The 17825-nt window shown below is 51.6% G+C and overlaps 1 protein-coding gene across 1 annotated transcript in view; it reads left to right on the forward strand.

Moving 5' to 3' along the window:
• TTLL1 (TTL family tubulin polyglutamylase complex subunit L1) overlaps positions 1-17825 on the forward strand; it is a 38131-nt gene that overhangs the window by 8725 nt on the left and 11581 nt on the right. The window contains exons 3-7 of the mRNA XM_055085336.1: positions 2850-2966; positions 9383-9591; positions 11286-11466; positions 12638-12772; positions 13523-13631. Coding sequence (XP_054941311.1) covers positions 2854-2966; positions 9383-9591; positions 11286-11466; positions 12638-12772; positions 13523-13631 — 747 coding nt within the window. The 5' untranslated portion in view covers positions 2850-2853. The remainder of the gene's footprint in view (positions 1-2849; positions 2967-9382; positions 9592-11285; positions 11467-12637; positions 12773-13522; positions 13632-17825) is intronic.

The raw sequence follows: 17825 nt of genomic DNA on the forward strand, positions 1-17825 counted from the left end.
GACCACCGCAGTGAAGCGAATTATCGCAAGAAGGCAAGTTTTTTGGCTCACGAGTTTTTTGGTTTCCCACTGCATTTAGAAGTTATCTTTCCACCGTGCTGCAGACTGTGTTGGGCGTTAGCAACTTGTCTAAAAGAGGTACATGCCTTAACTAAAAAATGCTTTACTGCTAAAAAATGGTAACCATCACCTGCACCTTCGGTGAGTTATAGCAGTAACACCAAAGATCACTAGATCACAGGTCACCGTAGCACATCTCTAATAATGAAAACGTGTGAAACATTACAAGAATATTGTGACACAGAGACACGAAGCGAGCAAATACTGTTGGAAAAATGGCGCCGAGAGACTTGCTCGATGCAGCGTTGCCCCAACACTTCAATCTGTAACGAACGCAGTATGAGCAAATCACCCGTGGTGAAAAAGCAAACTCCCCTCAGCAGTCGGCCGGGACAGTGCAAGGGGGCGAGAGGCGTGCGGGGTTTGCTCCGGTAAAGACATGAGTTACCGGCACACAGGCACTCGGCTTCTGTGGTGCTTCTGCCATCACTTCCACGTGCTGGCTGCTGACCGGCGCATGGGTCGTGAGCGAGCCGTTAGCAGCCTTCTGTGGCCGTCATGTGGCACTTAGAGTTTGTAGAGAGCGCTTCCATTTATTCCTCGCTTTGACTCTGTGGGTGTTGTCATCATCCTTATGAAGGCCAAGTTCACAGAGGGAAGGGTTGGGCTGTGCGGAAAGAGGTTTAGAGTAGCGTCACCCTAGGTTTGGCCCAAGCCACCATCAGTCCCTTTGGTCTGTTCTTACACAGGCTTTTAACCTTTGAGCCTCAGCTTCCGCATCTGAAAACCAGGGATAATGACAATAGTATGAGATGTTTCCTGAGTGCTTCCTGACATGCCAGGCACTGTTCTCGGTGCTTTACATGTGTTCACTCATTTACTTCTCACTCCAGCCTATGACGTGGGTAGATACTGTTGTTATCCCCATTTTACAGAGGGGGACACAAGTTCAGAGAGGTTAAGTAACTTGCCCAAAGTCACACAGCTAGTGAGTGGTGGAGCTGGGCCTCAAACCCAAGCTCCGGGACCTATGCTTGACCACAGTCCCGCCTCGATGACACCACCCGCCTCGCTGGGCAGCGCGAGGAGGGAGTGGGCTGACGCTGGGTGGAAGCACCCCGAGCTCCGCCTGGTGGATTCTATCATGAGAGTGTCTTCTCTTTTCCTCTCCCAGGCAACACATACCTGGGTCCCCGTCTCTACGTCCCATGCCTTTCCTGCCCTGTTAAGTTGCCCCAAATGTGAAACTATTACAAGTCCATGGGGGAGGTGCCTCGTTTCATAAAAAGCCCTCGAGGCTCGTCAGGTCCCCTGGCTTTCAAGCCCAGTTTTTCACAGAAGCCCTTCTTCCTGAAAGCCCTTCACCTTCTGTGAAGAGGTACACAGAAGTGTAACAAATGCAGCCTTCTCTGGTCAGAGCTGGGGTGGGAGCCTGGAATCCTGGGCTGCCCCAGCAGTTTGAAAACCAGAATTCAAAGGAGGAAACGAGTCCAGAAACTTTCTCAAAGTCACACGGTGGTACTGACAGGCCTGTGACCACAGTCTCTCGTTCTCTCTGAAGTGATCTCTTGCTGCATGCCAGGCATGGTGCCAGGCCCTGGGTGCAAAGCAGTGACAAAGAAAGCCAGCTCCTGCCCTCTAGCAAGGACAGAACTGCAGGGTGCCAAGGGGCCGCGTAGCTGGTCTGGAGAGTCAGAGAGGCTTTGTGGAGGAAGTGACATTCACTTATGCTGGCAGACGAGTGGGCGGTAGCTTGGCCAGGCAGAGCGGGGCGGAGGGCTGCAGGCAGAGCATGTGCCAAGGCCCTGAGGTAGAAGAGGAGGTGGGCAGAGAAGTCCAGTGTGGCAGGAACAGCGGGTGAGGGAGGAGGTGGCACAAGATGTACCTGGAAAAGCAGGTGAGGGCCAGGGGGCTGCGTATTTTCAGTACAGTGAGAGCCACGTTGCTTGTTCACCGGGATTGATGTGGTCAGACAAGCACTTAATATCACCCACAGTTAGGGACTTCCCTGGCGGTCCAGTGGCTAAGACTCCGCGCTCCCAACGCAGGGGGCCCGGGCTCGATCCCTGGTCGGGGAACTAGATCCCACATACATGCCGCAACTAAAAAGATCCCGTGTGCCGCAGCTGAGACCTGGCGCAGCCAGAATAAATAAACAAATAGATAAATATTTAAAAAAAAAAAAAAAAAGATCACCCACAGTCAAAGAGAGTGAATTGGTGTAGCGAATCGGGAAGCAGCAGGGAGACAGGCAGAACTTGAGGGGACGGGGGCTGCCCCGACTGGGGTGAGAACTCCCACCCACCTGTCAGAAGTCGGCTCCAGGGTGCCCGCTCAGGGCAGGCTTCCCAGCTGCCTCCGCTCTCCCAGTGGTGCCTGTCCTGGTGCCTCTCCTTGTGGCTCCGGTCACAGCTGCCGTTCAGCGTGTGTTGCCTTTCCTGCCCACTTAACCAGGATTCTCAGTCTCAGCACAACTGGCCTCTGGGGCTGCACGCTTCGTTGGCGGGGACCGGGGTGGGGCATCCTGTACGTCGGAGGGTGTTGAGCAGCGTCCCTGGCCTCTGCTCACTGGGTGCCAGAAGCATCCCTCACCCCCAGTCCTGACAAGCAAAGTGCCTCCAGGCGTTGCCCGATGTCCCCCAGGGGGTGACCTGCCCTGGCCGGGAGCCACTGTGGGGAGGACTGAGCTGGGGGCGGGGGACATCTGCTCACCTTGTGCAGAGGACTCCTTTGGGCCAAGGGACGTGAGTTGTTAAGTTTCATGGCTCCGATAAGGTGATCTCTTCCAGGATTATGGCAGGAAAAGTGAAATGGGTCACTGATATCGAGAAGTCGGTGCTGATAAATAACTTTGAAAAGAGAGGATGGGTCCAGGTGACAGAAAACGAGGACTGGAACTTTTACTGGTAAGTATAAGCCAGGGTTTGGTCGTCTTCCAGAGCCCGTTGACCAGCGTGGTTAATCCCGCGCCGGCGCACGGACTGTCCCGTGCAGGCGCCTCCGCGCCATCGTGCCGCCTCCCCCTTACGCTTTTCTCGACCCGGCCCTTCGCGCGCGGGGAGGAGGCCCTGGGTTAGTATACGCGGTGGAGTGTCCCACGCTCCTGGGTATCAGGAAGTCCCGGGATGTCTCGGCGCGGCTGAGTGTGGTTGCACGGCAGTGGGAATTTGGGTGAGAAACCAGAGCCCCACCCGCCGCCAGTTGGTGCTGGGCACAGTGGTGCCCCGTTGCCTGGCCCCTCGGGGTGCGCTGGGGAGGTCAGCATCCTGTGCGGTGGGGTGGGGAGGAGGATGGGGAAAGGACTGTGGGGACGGCTCGGTGCTTCCTTTCACCTCCCTCTCGTTAGGCCAAGAGGGTGCCGGCTGGACTGACTGAGAAACCACGGAAAGGCGAGTTAGGCTAGAAAAGCAGTGTGTGGGCACTGAGTCCCAGGTGGTACCCACCCAGCCAGGAGCCTGGAGTCTTCCTAGACTCCTCTCCCCGCCTCTCACTTCCTCAGGGTGAGGTCCTGTGTCCTCCTTGGTCCAGGCCTGGTCCGCTCCCTCCCTCGGGGCGGCCTCCACATCCCTGCCGGGTTCCTCAGCCAAGCACTTCGCCGACCCTGTGCAGCTCCTGGGTCCAGGGCACTGCAGTGAAGCTCTGAGGGGGCGGGGGGCCAGTGGGGGCACACGTCGGGGTCGGCAGGGGCTCTGTCACCCTGTACATACCCCCGCCCCAGACTCACTCTCCCCGCCGCCACCTTGAGAGATGTTACTCGGCTTCTCTCAGCCACTTCTCTTCCCCCTAGTCCCCGCCAGTGCAGCAGGCTGCACGTTTTCCCCAGCTGACCCACTGCTGAAACTGTCTTTCTTTTCCATCTTTGTACGTGCTATGCTTTCCATGCCTCCTCAGCCCCCCATCTGGAGACGCAGTGCATCCAGGGGTTAGACGTCCAGATCCGGGAGCCAGAGCCATGCGTGGCTTCAGCCCTGGCTCCTCCACTGCCGTCTTTGTGGCTGCTAGCAGAGGACTTGGCCTCTCTCTGCAAATACCGTTGTTTGAGGTTTCAAGGAAGCAGTGAAGCACAGAACTCGGGGCAGTGCCTGGCGCATGGCACGTGCTGTCACTGTCCTTTGCGCACCAGCACACCTGCTCTGGAAGCCACCTCTGCCTCTCGCGCCCTCCCAGGCTGCTCTATTCAGGTGCCATGGCAGCAAATGCTGAGTGCCGTGATTTGTGATTTCCCGGCCTGTCCCCTCTTCCAGTGTCACTGTGATCCCCTGGAGAATGAGGACCTGGCCTGGCTTATCTCGGCATCCCCGGAGCCTGGCCGGGCCTGGGCACGGAGTAGGCAGCACCCAGCCTCCAGCTCCAGCGGTGGATGGAGAGATGACCCTAGCTTTGCTCCTGACAGCGGTGAAGTCACCTGCCCTTTAAACTGCAACCTGGGAGCTCCCTGGCGGTCCAGTGGTTAGGACTCTGTGCGTTCACTGCCGAGGGCCTGGGTTCCATCCCTGGTTGGGAAACTAAGATCCCACAAGCCGGGCAGCATGGCCAATAAACAAACAAACAAACAAACTGCAACCTAATTTCCCTTCAGGAGCGTGGACTGCAGAGAGGGAGGGCGTTTATGGAGTAGTTCAGTGCCTGTGTATGGTTTAGTGTCAAGTTTACGTTCTTTCTTCTCAAAGGTAAAGTGGAATCCTTTATCCAGAGCCCTGTTTCGTGGGAGCTCTGAAAAGCAGGCTGAACAGGACAGCATTTTGTACTTGCTGTCTTGTGTCCACTGCCCAGTGCTGTGGGGCCCAGCAGAACTCAGCGCGTTCTTTCGGCTTCTCCGGGCAGCTGGTCACATGCCAGGGATGGGCGTGGTGGGGGGGTGCGGATTTGAGTGCTTGCTTCTTCATGCCGAGAAGCATTTTGGAGCTCTTCTTAACCAACAAGAGAATGACAGAGAGAAGAAAAGAGCTAAACAGTATGATAAGTTTGGATATTTGAGATATCTTGAGAGCTCATGCTTTAAGCACTAAGTGTCCTGTCGGGTCTTAAAAATTGGTTAGGGAAGAATTTTGGAAACAACTAAACATTAACTGGTTGGGGAAAGGTGAATAGATTAACCAAGTGGATTACGGTACAGCCATTGAAATAATTGTCATGATTATAAAGCAGTTTGGGAAACTGAATAACAGTAAGTGTGAAGAAAAACATATTACGAAATTGTATTTGTATTCTGATAACAACTGTGCAAAAGCAGCTTGCATGTGGGCAGGAAGTAGAAGGAGTGGGAAACAGGTAAACACTGGCTCTCCCGGAGGGGGTGTATGGGTTATCCATTGCCAAACTGATGGTGAGTAACAAACACCACAAACTTAGGGGCTTGAAGCAACAACCATTTTTTTGCTGCCCATGAGTTTGTGGGTTTGGCTGAGCGGTTCTTTTGGTCTGGCAGAGCTTCACTGTTCCTGCCTGGCCTCACTCACACATCTCCTGTCACCCGGCAGGTCATCTGAGGCTTGGCTGGTCTAGGATGCCCTTGGCTAGGACGACCGGGGCTTCTCTCCACAAATCTCTCACATCCCTCCAGCCGGCTAGCCTGGGCTTGTGGTGGTGTCGGGGGCCCAAGAGGGAGGTGGTAGCTCTGAAGGCCTTTCGGGGCTAGTCTCAGAAATGGCACACCATCACTTCTGCCCTTCTTTTTGGCCAAAGAAAGGCATTAGGTCAGCCCCAATTCAAGGGGAAATATATTTTACCTCCTGATGGGAGTTGAGGGGTGGACAATTGGGACCCTTTTTACAATCACTACACAATAGGTGAACATTTATTTATAACAAAGCGTCCTTTGTTCCTTGGAGAAATGCCTGATGCTGGGCCTCAGGAAGAATTGTACAAGGTGAGCTCGGAATAGCTTGTCTTATGGGAAAGCGAGGACGTCGTCGAGGCCTGCTGGATTCAGGTTAATAAAACTCAGGAGACAACTTGCAGAGTTCCTTCCGCCCAAAACAGGGACAACTAGAGCTTCCGTAAGAATAATTACAGCAGACTGAAACTCATGACTCATGTTTGAATCTATGAGTTCATAAAAATGCCCCCCAAAAGAACTGAAATGGAGCAAAACCCCACATAATTTGTGGCACATTAAAATGGCCACAACGTTTTTGACACCACTTCCCTCTGCAGATGGGGACTTCGTTCCCCTCCTCCTGACCTTGGGTGGGCTCTGTCACTGCTTTGGCCAGTGTGATCCAGGCCTTAAGAAACCAGCAGCTTCCTCCTCCTGTGTGGGAACCCCCTGCGGGAGCCCCGAGCTGCCACGTGAGAAGGCTGACCGTCCCGGGACCGCCGTGCTGGAGAAGTTGCAGCTGCGCCCGCCTTCCAGCCGTGTCTGCCCAGGTGCCGGATGTGGAGGAAGCCTTCTCGGGGCCCCCAGACCAGCCGGCTGAATCCCACCCAGCGACCTCAGTGCTGCGTGGGGCAGAGCGCTCGGCTGAGCCCTGCCCAAATTCTTGAGCCACGAAACCTCAAGATATCATAAGATGGTGGTTGTCTTAAGTAGCTAACGTTGGGTAATTCGTTTTGCAGTGATAGGTTCCCAGACACAGCTCATCACACGTCTGCGGGTGGTAGGGAACCAGCTCACTATTTTGAAAACCGGTAAAGGGAAAGAATCACACACTTACTCAGTCTTCCCTGTAGGAACCATTCATGGGTTATCTAAATTGTTGACGAAGGGAAGTTTCTCCTTGTAGAAATATTCCTGCCAATAAATGAAGGAGGAATGAAAAAGGAGAATTTCACCGTTTTGCAACCCCTCACGACATAAGGATCTACGCCTGTGCGGGACGGAGGCCGCTGACCACAGGACAATAGGACACTGAAGTGTGGCTGGTCCAGACAGAGATGTATGTGCCGGAGTGTGATGTACGCTCCCGTTTTAGCACGAAGAAACAAATGTAAAATTCCTCATCACAAATTTTTATGTTGGTAATATGTTGAAATGATAATATTTTGGATGTATTAGGTTAAATAAGATACATTAAAATTACTTTCACCTCTTTCCTTTAACTTTTTTTTTTTTGGCTGCTTTGGGTCTTCATTGCTGCGCACGGGCTTTCTTTAGTTGCGGCGAGCGGGGGCTGCTCTTCGTTGGCGGTGCGCAGGCTTCTCACTGCGGTGGCTTCTCTTGTTGCGGAGCACGGGCTCTAGGTGCGCGGGCTTCAGTAGTTGCGGCACGCGGGCTCAGCAGTTGTGGTGCATGGGCTTAGTTGCTCCGCGGCATGTGGGGTCTTCCCGGACCAGGGTTCGAACCCGTGTCCCCTGCATTGGCAGGCGGATTCCCCACCACTGTGCCACGAGGGGAGTCTCCCTTTAACTTTTGTTTTAATGTGACTACTAGAAAATTCACTATGTGACTCAGCTGTGGGTCACATTCTATTTCTCTTGGGGGGTGCAGCTGGTTAGTCACTGACATCCCGAAGGGAGAGGCTCTCCGGCTGGATGCCGCCCCGGGACGCAGCTCTGCCCCCGTCGGCCTGCGGCTCCTCAGACCTCTAGGTCTGACTCCCAACTTACAGGAAGTACAGGGCCCTGGGGAGCATGATGGATAAGGAAGCTGTGAGAACCCCTACGGAACAGACACCCGGTGTCTTCAACAACTAAATTACCTAGAAAAAAATTAAGGAGGGGTGGGGGAGAATGTATAGATTTAAAGAGATGTGTGTGAGAGAACAACTAATCAGAAGGCCTGGCCCTTATTTGCAAAAGTTGTAAAAAAAAAATTTATCAGACAACTGGGGAGATTTGAACACTGAGTAATATTTGATGATATTTAGGAATTACTGCTCCTGGGACTTCCCTGGCGGTCCAGCGGTTAAGACTCTGTGCTTCCACTGCAGGGGGCGCAAGTTCGATCCCTGGTTTGGGAACTGAGATCCTGCAAGCTGCGTGGTGCAGGCAAAAAAAAAAAAAAAAAAAAAAAAAATGGAATTGGCTGCTCTCCTTTTTTTTTTTTTAGTTGTGATAATAGTATAAAATAGGATATCATATAATATAAAGCGGTTAAGACTCTGTGCTTCCACTGCAGGGGGCGCAAGTTCGATCCCTGGTTTGGGAACTGAGATCCTGCAAGCTGCGTGGTGCAGGCAAAAAAAAAAAAAAAAAAAAAAAAAAATGGAATTGGCTGCTCTCCTTTTTTTTTTTTTTAGTTGTGATAATAGTATAAAATAGGATATCATATAATATAAAAAGGAATCCTTAACTGTTAGAGATTCTAACAGGAATATTTTGGATGAAATGATATGGTATCTGGGAAGTGCCTCAAAATAAGCCAGTGCTGTGAGGTACAGGCAAAGCAAGACTGGCCTCGTGGTGACTGTTGAAGCAGGATTACGGGGTTCTGTTACACTTCTCTCTATACTTCTTCGTGTGTTTGAGCTTTCCCGTAATAAAAAGTGGTTTTTTTTTTTTTTAATCCTTTTGTTCTAATGATTATGGAATCAAAAGAAACCCTCTGGTTGGTGCTATGGGGAGGGGGCGGGTTGGGGGCAGGGAGTACAGAGAGGACCTTGCCTTGTCTTGTGACTCCAGGACTCCCTTGTGGGTGCCAGCCCTTCCGTCCTTCCTGCTTCTCTGGCGGGGCTGGGGAAGTCAGACAGATGTGGCAGGGAGACTGGCTTTCTTAGAGGATGAGAAGGAATCCATTTCTCTTTCAGCTCGCATTTCACTGGGGGCTTCGCAGTTTAGCTGGCCTGTCAGGGGTCTCTCCAAGAATATCACATGCCAACTCAGGGTCCTTAAATAACCCCTGTTTTTTGGTGGTCTTTAATTTTTGGGGTTTGCCACGTGACACGCGGGATCTTAGTTCCTGACCAGGGATGGAACCCGCACCCCTCGCACTTGAAGCACGGACTCTTAGCCACTGGACCGCCAAGGAAGTCCCTGGGGTTTTGGGTTTAGGGGGTCCCTGTCCTTCCTGACTTTGGGTGCAGATATTGAGTCAATGAGTTTCCTGACTTCAGAGTCTGACTTTCATTAATTTGGTATCAAAATCAATGTTACCATTAACTGATAAACATTTATTGAGCATCGACTCTGTGCCAGAGAGTACAACCAGTCAGGGCGGAGAGTCAAAAGAGCCCCTGCCTCAGAGAGTTGAGGTTCAGCCAGCGGACACACAGCCTGGCGCTGTGGGCCAGGCACCTCCTGGCTCGGTGCCGGGTTGGGGACAGGTAAGCTCCGAGGGAGCGTGCTTCCTGGTCCGGAGTCCCCGGGCTTTAATGACACCCGCCTCCACGTGGACCCATTCTGAGCTGCTGTCCCGCACGTCCCTTCTGTGCTTCTCTTTCAGGATGAGTGTGCAAACCATCCGCAACGTTTTTAGTGTCGAAACTGGCTACCGGCTCGCAGATGATCAAATAGTCAACCACTTCCCGAACCACTATGAACTGACGCGGAAGGATCTGATGGTGAAAAACATCAAGAGATACAGGAAAGAGCTGGAGAAGGAAGGGAGTCCTTTGGCAGAGAAGGACGAAAGTGGGAAATACCTCTACCTGGGTTTGTGTCCTTTCCACCGGCCTCACGTTTTAAATAGATAGTGGAGTATTCTCCAGTGGCACAAGACCGCGAGATGGTGACTGTTGGCGTTGACGGATGAACGTGTCTGTGGGCGCCTCTTTCATTCCAGGCGTCTCCAGAATTGGGGGAGGGGCTCAACTTGGAATCTGAGTTTGTGTGAGTGCCTTGGGAATGTGCACGGGAGGTGGTGGGCGTGGGGGACACTCCCTGAGTTGCAGACTGCCAGGAGGGATCATTACTGTGTCCAGCAATGCCTGGGGAGCGCAGTGCATCCCTGCCCCGTCTGATGAGAAAAGCTGGGCTGTCGGGTAATTTCAGAATCCCTTTTGCACGCGTGGGGGGGAAAGTACATAAGTGACCTCTCTGGGCCTCGTTTCCTAATCTGATAAATGGGAATGATAACAATACCTATCTTACAGTTTGCTGTGGGGATTAAATGATACAGATTTGTAAAGTACTTAGCACACAGCTAGAAGAGAAAACTCGTTACAGGCAGACCTCAGAGGTATGGTGGGTTCAGTTCCAGACCACCAAAATAAAGCACATTACCACAATGGGACTTCCCCGGCGGTCCAGTGGTTAGGACTCCACGCTTCCACTGCCAGGGGCCCGGGTTCGATCCCTGGTCAGGGAACTAGGATCCTGCAAGCTGCATGGTGTGGCCCAAAATAAATAAATAAACAAATAAAAAGAATGAAGTTTTAAAATAAAATAAAGTGAATACCACAATAAAAGCAAGCCACGTGAAGTTTTTTGGTTTCCCACTGCATATAAAAGTTATCCTTACGCTAAACTGTAGTCCATCAAGTGTACAATAGCATTATGTCTTAAAAAAAGTCAATGTACATACCTTAATTAATTAATTTATTAATTATGTTTTTGGCGGCGTTGGGTCTTCGTTGCTGCACGTGGGCTTTCGCTAGTTGCGGCGAGCGGGGGCTACTCTTCACTGCGGTGCACGGGCTTCTCATTGTGGTGGCTTCTCTTGTTGTGGAGCACGGGCTCTAGGCGCACGGGCTTCAGTAGTTGTGGCACGTGGGCTCAGTAGTTGTGGCTCGCGGGCTCTAGAGCGCAGGCTCTGTAGTTGTGGTGCACGGGCTTAGGTGCTCCACGGCATGTGGGATCTTCCCGGACCAGGGATCGAACCCGTGTCCCCTGCATTGGCAGGCGGATTCTTAACCACTGCACCACCAGGGAAGTCCCTACATTACCTTAATTTAAAAATACTTTATTGCTTAGAAATGTTAACCATCATCCGAGCCTTCAGTGAGTTGTAATTTTTTTGCAGTAGTAACATCAGAGGTCACTGATTTCAGATCACCATAGCAAACATAATAATAATGAAAAAGGTTGAAATAACTGCGAGAATTACCAAAACCTGACACAGAAACACAAAGTGAACAAATGCTGTTGGAAAAATGGTGCCGATAGACTTGCTCCACGCAGGGTTGCCACAAACCTTCAGTTTGTAAAAAACGCATTATCTGTGAAGCAAAATAAAACGAGGTGTGCCTGTGTTGTACCGGGATTGAACTGCAGGAGCCCTTGCCCTGTGAGATGCTGGGCGGGGGCGTGAGGCAGTGAAACAGGCCCTGAAGAGGCGGTGGCAGCATCTTTCTGTCCGTGGCCCCCGGCGGGCTGGCTCACCGTTGTCCCCTCTCTGTTACCCTCAGACTTCGTCCCCATCACCTACATGCTGCCCGCCGACTACAACCTGTTCGTGGAGGAGTTCAGGAAAAGCCCCTCTAGCACCTGGATCATGAAACCCTGTGGCAAAGCCCAGGGAAAGGGCATCTTTCTGATCAACAAGCTCTCGCAAATCAAAAAGTGGTCCCGGGACAGCAAAACATCTTCGTAAGTGGGGGAGCCCGTCGCATGTACTTCCCAGCCATCTCACGTCGTCCTCAGTCTCTTGGCCACGGCCGGGGGGGCCCTCGCTTGCTTTTCTAGGCGTGCAGCATTTGTGCAGTTAGACACGCGGCAGCAGGGCAAGGCTCTGTGGCCACTGTAGCGTCACCAGTCGTAGAATCTCACCTGGGGATGGTGGGTAAACTGGCGTAAGGTCGCAGGAGCAGGGAGCCTCGCCGGCCGCTCTCTGTCCTGAAAGCTGGGGGGAGACCCGTCCAGTCCTGGTGCTTCTGAGGTGGCGAAGCCCGTGCTTAACACCTGAGTGCCTGGGCTTGAACCCCTGTCTGACACTCACCACCTGAGTAAGTTTTGTTGTATAGACTCTTAGGTTCTTCATCCCGGTAAACTGGGGACACAAATAGCACCAGCCTCACGGGGTCGAGGTGGGGATGGACCCGAGCGCCAGGCAGTGTGTGCGGTCAGTGTAAGAGAAGACCTAAGTGGCGGTCAGGTCAGGTCTCCTCTCTGGGTTGGGGGCCCCTCAGAACGGGGGACACCAGGAGATTTAGTCTAAGGCTCACTCTTTGCCTCTTCGAGGTCCTTAACTGCCAGGAAGTGCCTGGAGGCCACCATTGGTGCCATCCTTTCCGGGTGGGCCGATGGCTCCCCTGAATTCCCAGGAGTGGCAGGGATGCCTCCTTGTGTCCTGCATTTAAGTCTGACTGCATGATGCCAGCACCCGGGGGTTCCTCTGTGGACACCCCCCCCCTTGTTTTCTCCCCGTGAACTGGCCTCTCACTTAATGAGAGGCAGCAAGCTTGTCACCAGCCGACTAAAGACCTCTGGTCTTTTTTTTTTTTAATTTATTTTATTGAAGTACAGTTGAGTTACCATGCTGTTTTCATTTCTGCTGTACAGCAAAGTGATTCAGTTATACGTATATAGATTCTTTTTCATATTCTTTTCCATTATGGTTTATCGCAGGATATTTGAATATATCTCCCTGTGCTGTACAGGAGGACCTTGTTGTTTATCCATCCTGTATATAACAGTTTGCAACTGCTAACCCCAGACTCCCAATCCAGCCCTCCCTGACCCCCTCCCCCTTGGCAGCCACAAGTCTGTTCTCTATGAGACCTCTGGTCTTTGCATCTAACCTCGACTTTGACACGCCCAGGTTCATGACTCAGTCTACCAAGGAAGCCTACGTGATCTCTCTATACATTAACAACCCGTTACTAATCGGCGGCAGGAAGTTTGACCTGCGCTTGTATGTTCTGGTGTCTACGTACCGCCCACTGCGCTGCTACATGTAAGAGCCGGAGTTTTGTTTCCATTCTTTAGACTGTGCTTTGGGAATTCCCTGGTGGTCCAGTGGTTAGGACTTGGCTTCCACTGCGGGGGGCCCAGGTTCGACTCCTGGTTGGGGAGCTAAGATTCCCGCATAATGCGTGCTGTGGCCAAAAAGAAAAAAAAGACCGTGCTTCGACGCGATACTTCCCACTCCTCGGAGACCTTGCAAGGGTTGCTCGAACTCCCCGTACGAGTAGTGCCTGGCATGTGATCCATGTTGAGTAAGACAGTAACTTTGACATGAATGTGAATCTTGAAAACAAAAAGCAACTCTTTTACCCTTACAAAGATACTCAGAGAAAGAAGCCAGACACAGAAGGCCACATGTTGTACAATTCCGTCTATGTGACGCACCCAGAAGAGGCAAAACTGTAGAAACAGAAAGGAGATTAGTGTTTGCCCAGCACCAGAGTTGGGAAGTGACTACTGATGGTCACAGGGTTTCTTTCTGGGGTGAGGCAGATGTAAAATTGATTGTGGTGATGGTTGCACAACTCTGAATATACCAAAAACCGTTGAGTTGTACACTTTATGTGGATGAGTTATATGGCACATAAATTATATCTTAATAAAGCTGTTGTATAAAAAATAACAAAGCAGCTGTTTAAAAAGTTTAAAACAAAAAGCAGCTCTTTTAAGAGAAAAAAAAAGTGTTATATTTTGTTTACGCTTGCCCTCAGAGTATTGAATTTAATCTGAATTCCCACAGGTATAAACTTGGATTTTGCCGCTTTTGCACAGTAAAATACACCCCGAGTACCAGTGAGCTGGACAACATGTTTGTTCATCTCACCAACGTTGCCATTCAGAAACACGGGGTAAGTGTTTCTTTTCCCTTGAGCTTAAGGAAATGGACTGATTTTATGGGTTTCTTTGTTTTTCTATTTGCAGGAGGGGTTGGGTGGGTATAGGAGCTGAATTTAAGATGCCCTGGCGCTGATGAGGATTTTGTGGGTTTCTTCCTTTTTCTATTTGCAGGAGAGGGTGGGTGGGTATAAGAGTTGTATTTAAGATGCTCTGGCACTGATTGGGAGGGGGAGCCCCAAATATCCAGTGTGCTTGTCCCACTGGGGGTGGGGCATTTGGAGAAAGTCCCGCATTCAAGTAGTTCTAGGACCTTGGGCAACTTAATTGACTCTCTCGGAGCCTGGGTCTCTCGAGTTGTAAAAGGAGATAATATTATTACCTTGTGGGGCTTGTGGGAGGGTTATATGAGAGGACTTGTGCTTGGTCATTCAGTTAAAGACCGGATGCTGAGCACCGGGTTGGTCCCATGCTGAGGGCTACAATTATGGGCAAAAACTTCCTTCACCCCCACTCTCATGGAGCCTAGAGCCTGTGGGGAAGACAGTCATCAAATAATCACACTGCAACTGAGATGCACGTTCTGCAGGTAGAGATGCAGGCCTGGAGGAGCTTGGAATGCAGGAGCCTGTAGTCCAGGTGGCCGGAGGCCGCCACGCACAAGTGACCTTGAGCAGAGAGCTGAAGTCTGGGCGGGGGTTCCCTGGGTGGAGGAGTGGAAAGAGCATCCTAGCAGAGGGCACAGCACGTGCCAAGGCCCCGTGGCAGGAAGGAGCATCGCAGGAGCTGAAAGGAGTCGGGGCAGCTGGAGCCCCCGAGCGAGGGGGGTGGAGTGAGAGGGCCCTGTAGAGGCCAGCGGAGGCCGGGACACAGGACGTGGTAGGTTCTGTGCAGGCTTTGGGGCTATAATCCAGTCCCGGCGAACAAGGCCTGAAGGTCTCATTTCTATAGGAAAGACTCTTCTGTTTGGGTCTTGCTTGAATGGAAGCCTGAATACCCTAGTCTTTTTATCATTTGACTAGAAGGAGGGTAAATATTGATAGAAAACAAGCTTTTCTGAGTAACCTACTGAAGGGTTTGGTCAGACCAGCTTGGGCCCAGTCCCATGCCCGTCTCTTAACCTCTGGGTGACTCGGGCAAGTCACCCAGCCTCCCTCTCAAACAGGAGCCCTGGTTTTTACCTTCCTGAGAGAGCGTTGTTGTTACAGTGTTCACAGTTAGAGGGGAAGGGGTGACTCGGCCAAGGCTTTACTCGTAAGAATTTGGGAAAATGGTCTTTCAGGTGACACAGCACAGAACTCTCAGCCATCTGGGGAAAGCTGAGCATTGGCGCCACACCCTTCGTAACCAAGTAGCACATTTCGTGAAGTCTGGGCGGGGGTGGGGAATGACGGACCGACCTCGAGTCCACTTGGTGTCCTGAGGACAGTGCATGATGTGTTGGCCTGCTAAGCTGCCTCACCCTAGGGGGGCCAGACTGAAATTGGGAGGGTCCCATTTGATGAGCCTTCTCAGGACATCAAACACGAGGTCACTATTTCCATCAATAAGGAAAAGAAACCATTCTTTTAAAAAGACAGAAGGAGAGAGCTGAGGCTGTCTTCAGCCTGGCATCTCTACATGCACCGCAAGCAGCAGTGCTTTCCATATTCTTCCTATTTCTAAATGCTTCGCTTTTTAATGTAAGAAAGAGGTTACTCCGAGAAACATCCGTTTCACCCTTGAATGAAAGCTTCACATGGCTCTAATTTAGCATTGCGTAGAGAATAGATGTTATAGTGAACACAGAAATGCTGTGGACCAGTGGATCTGCTTGTCCCCTGAGGGCCCCTGGGGGCAGAGCGCCACCCCGCACTCTGGGGAGGATGATGAGACACATCCCTGCCCTCAGGAAGCTCAGAGTCCAGCCAGAGGGGCAGATTGCAAAGGACTGAGTGTAAGAAAAGGTCAGGAGACCTCAGTGCTGCCTTGAGAGTGCAGGGGTGGGGTTTGGGGCCTGCCAGGAGGCTGGCTTAACCGTGACTGCTGGCGGGTTTCCCAGGGTGGAGGGAGAGGAGCTGAAAGAGCAGGGGTGGGTCCTGAAATGCGCAATGTTTGCAAGTTGATAGGAGAAGAATGTTCTGGGATAACTCTGATAAAATAACTTTCCTACGGCCAGAAAGCAGGCGCTTTTTGTATCGTTACTTTTTTTTTTTTTTCGGTACGCGGGCCTCTCACCGCTGCGGCCTCTCCCGCCGCGGGAGCACAGGCTCCGGATGCGCAGGCCCAGCGGCCATGGCTCACGGGCCCAGCCGCTCCGCGGCACGTGGGATCCTCCCAGACCGGGGCACGCGAACCCGCGTCCCCCGCATCGGCAGGCGGACTCCCAACCACTGCGCCACCAGGGAAGCCCTGTATCATTATTTTGTCTCTATACTTTTTATATCTATGCACGTGTAAGACAGTGTTTTGCATAAAGTGTATACTTCATGCCTCTGGAACTTTTTTTTTTAAGTAAACAAATTTTTCTTGATAGTAAAGAGAATCTGTATATAGGAAAAGAAAAGGTATTGCTGGACAGTTAGCCTAGTTTTTCCTATAATTTATTTTAGAGATACAGTCCTTTTTTTAGGAATACAAACACCAAGTAATATATTTGAGAGCCTGTCTGAGGTGAACAAGCGTGGGCACCTCATCTTTCGAGGCATTTTACTAAGAACTGACGTGTAAAAGGAATTTGTCTCTGACCTTGAAAAGGTGTTTTGAAAAATATGGATAATTCTTTGCTTCTATATGTAAACAGAATCTGCTTTTTTTTTTTTTTTTTTTTTTGGTTTGCGGGCCTATGCGGGCCTCCCTCTGTTGTGGCCTCTCCCGTTGCGGAGCACAGGCTCCGGACGCGCAGGCTCAGCGGCCATGGCTCACGGGCCCAGCCGCTCCGCGGCATGCGGGATCCTCCCGGACCGGGGCGCGAACCCGGTTCCCCTGCATCGGCAGGCGGACGCGCAACCACTGCGCCACCAGGGAAGCCCCAGGGAAGCCCCCAGAGTCTGCTTTGAGTTTGTTCCTTATTAGGCTGATTTTGTTTTAGTTCAGTTACCAACTTTATACTTAGAAAATGAAATCTCAGTCTCATAACTTTCTAATATACTTCAGTATTTTCTAGCTTTTTGCCTCCAAAGAGGCAGTGTGTGGAGAATTAATGTTCAGGGTCAGAGAAATAGAAAGAGCACTGACCTGGCATCGGAAAACCTGGGCTAAGGTCCCAGCTCTGTCACAGCCAGGATGAAAGCTTGGGCAAGTAACGGGGCCTCTCTGAGCCCGAGTCTCTCAGACAGCTGGGACGCTGTGAGGGAGGTTCATGTGTGAGTCTCTTAAACCATCGTGCCCGGGGCACGGAGTGTCCCAGGTTGGCTTCTCCAGGAAACAGAGGCAGAGATGAGCGTGCAGGAGGTTTACTGGGGCACGATGTCAGGGGCAACACCAGGAGTTGGGGGGAGCCAGATCGGGCAGAGGGGACGCAGCTGCAGCAGGGGCCCCAGCCAACCTCAGCGCGCTCTGCAGCTGGGTGCCCCTGAAGAGTTGTCCCAGACGGAGACAGGGGCCAATACCCGGGCACCAACCCCTCACCGGCTGTGGGCTGCCCGAGGAGGGGTTGGACTAGGCAGGTCCTTTTAACCAAGGGCAGCTCCCTGCAAGGGTCTGTGCTGCAAGAAGGAGCGCCTTGGTCTTGAAGGGGTGTCTGGGTGGCACTCCATCCACAGCATGCACTGTAAGGGATAAAGCATTGATTATGAGAATTCTACAGAGCCTGAGTATAGTCGGCCCTCCCTATCCGAGGGCTCCACATCTGTGGATTCAACCAGCTGTGGGTTGAAAAATATTCGGAAAGGGACTTCCCCGGCAGTCCAGTGGTTAAGACTCTGCGCTTCCGCCGAAGGACGCGTGGGTTCCATCCCTGGTCGGGGGAACTAAGATCCTGCAAGCTGTGCGAAGCAACCAAACAAAGAAAATTCAGAAAAAAAAAAAAAAAAATTCCAGAAATTTCCAAAACAGCAAAACTTGAATTTGCTGCTCGATGGCAACTCTTTTTGTAGCATTTCTGTTGTGTTTACACCAATTTACATAGCATTTACATCACATTAGGGATTATAAGTAATCTAGAGATGATTTCAAGTACACAGGAGATAGGGAGGATGTGTGTAGGTTACAGACAAATACTATGTCAT

Source organism: Physeter macrocephalus, chromosome 6 (assembly GCF_002837175.3).
Source record: "Physeter macrocephalus isolate SW-GA chromosome 6, ASM283717v5, whole genome shotgun sequence".
In the NCBI taxonomy this organism is placed as follows: Eukaryota; Metazoa; Chordata; class Mammalia; order Artiodactyla; family Physeteridae; genus Physeter; species Physeter macrocephalus.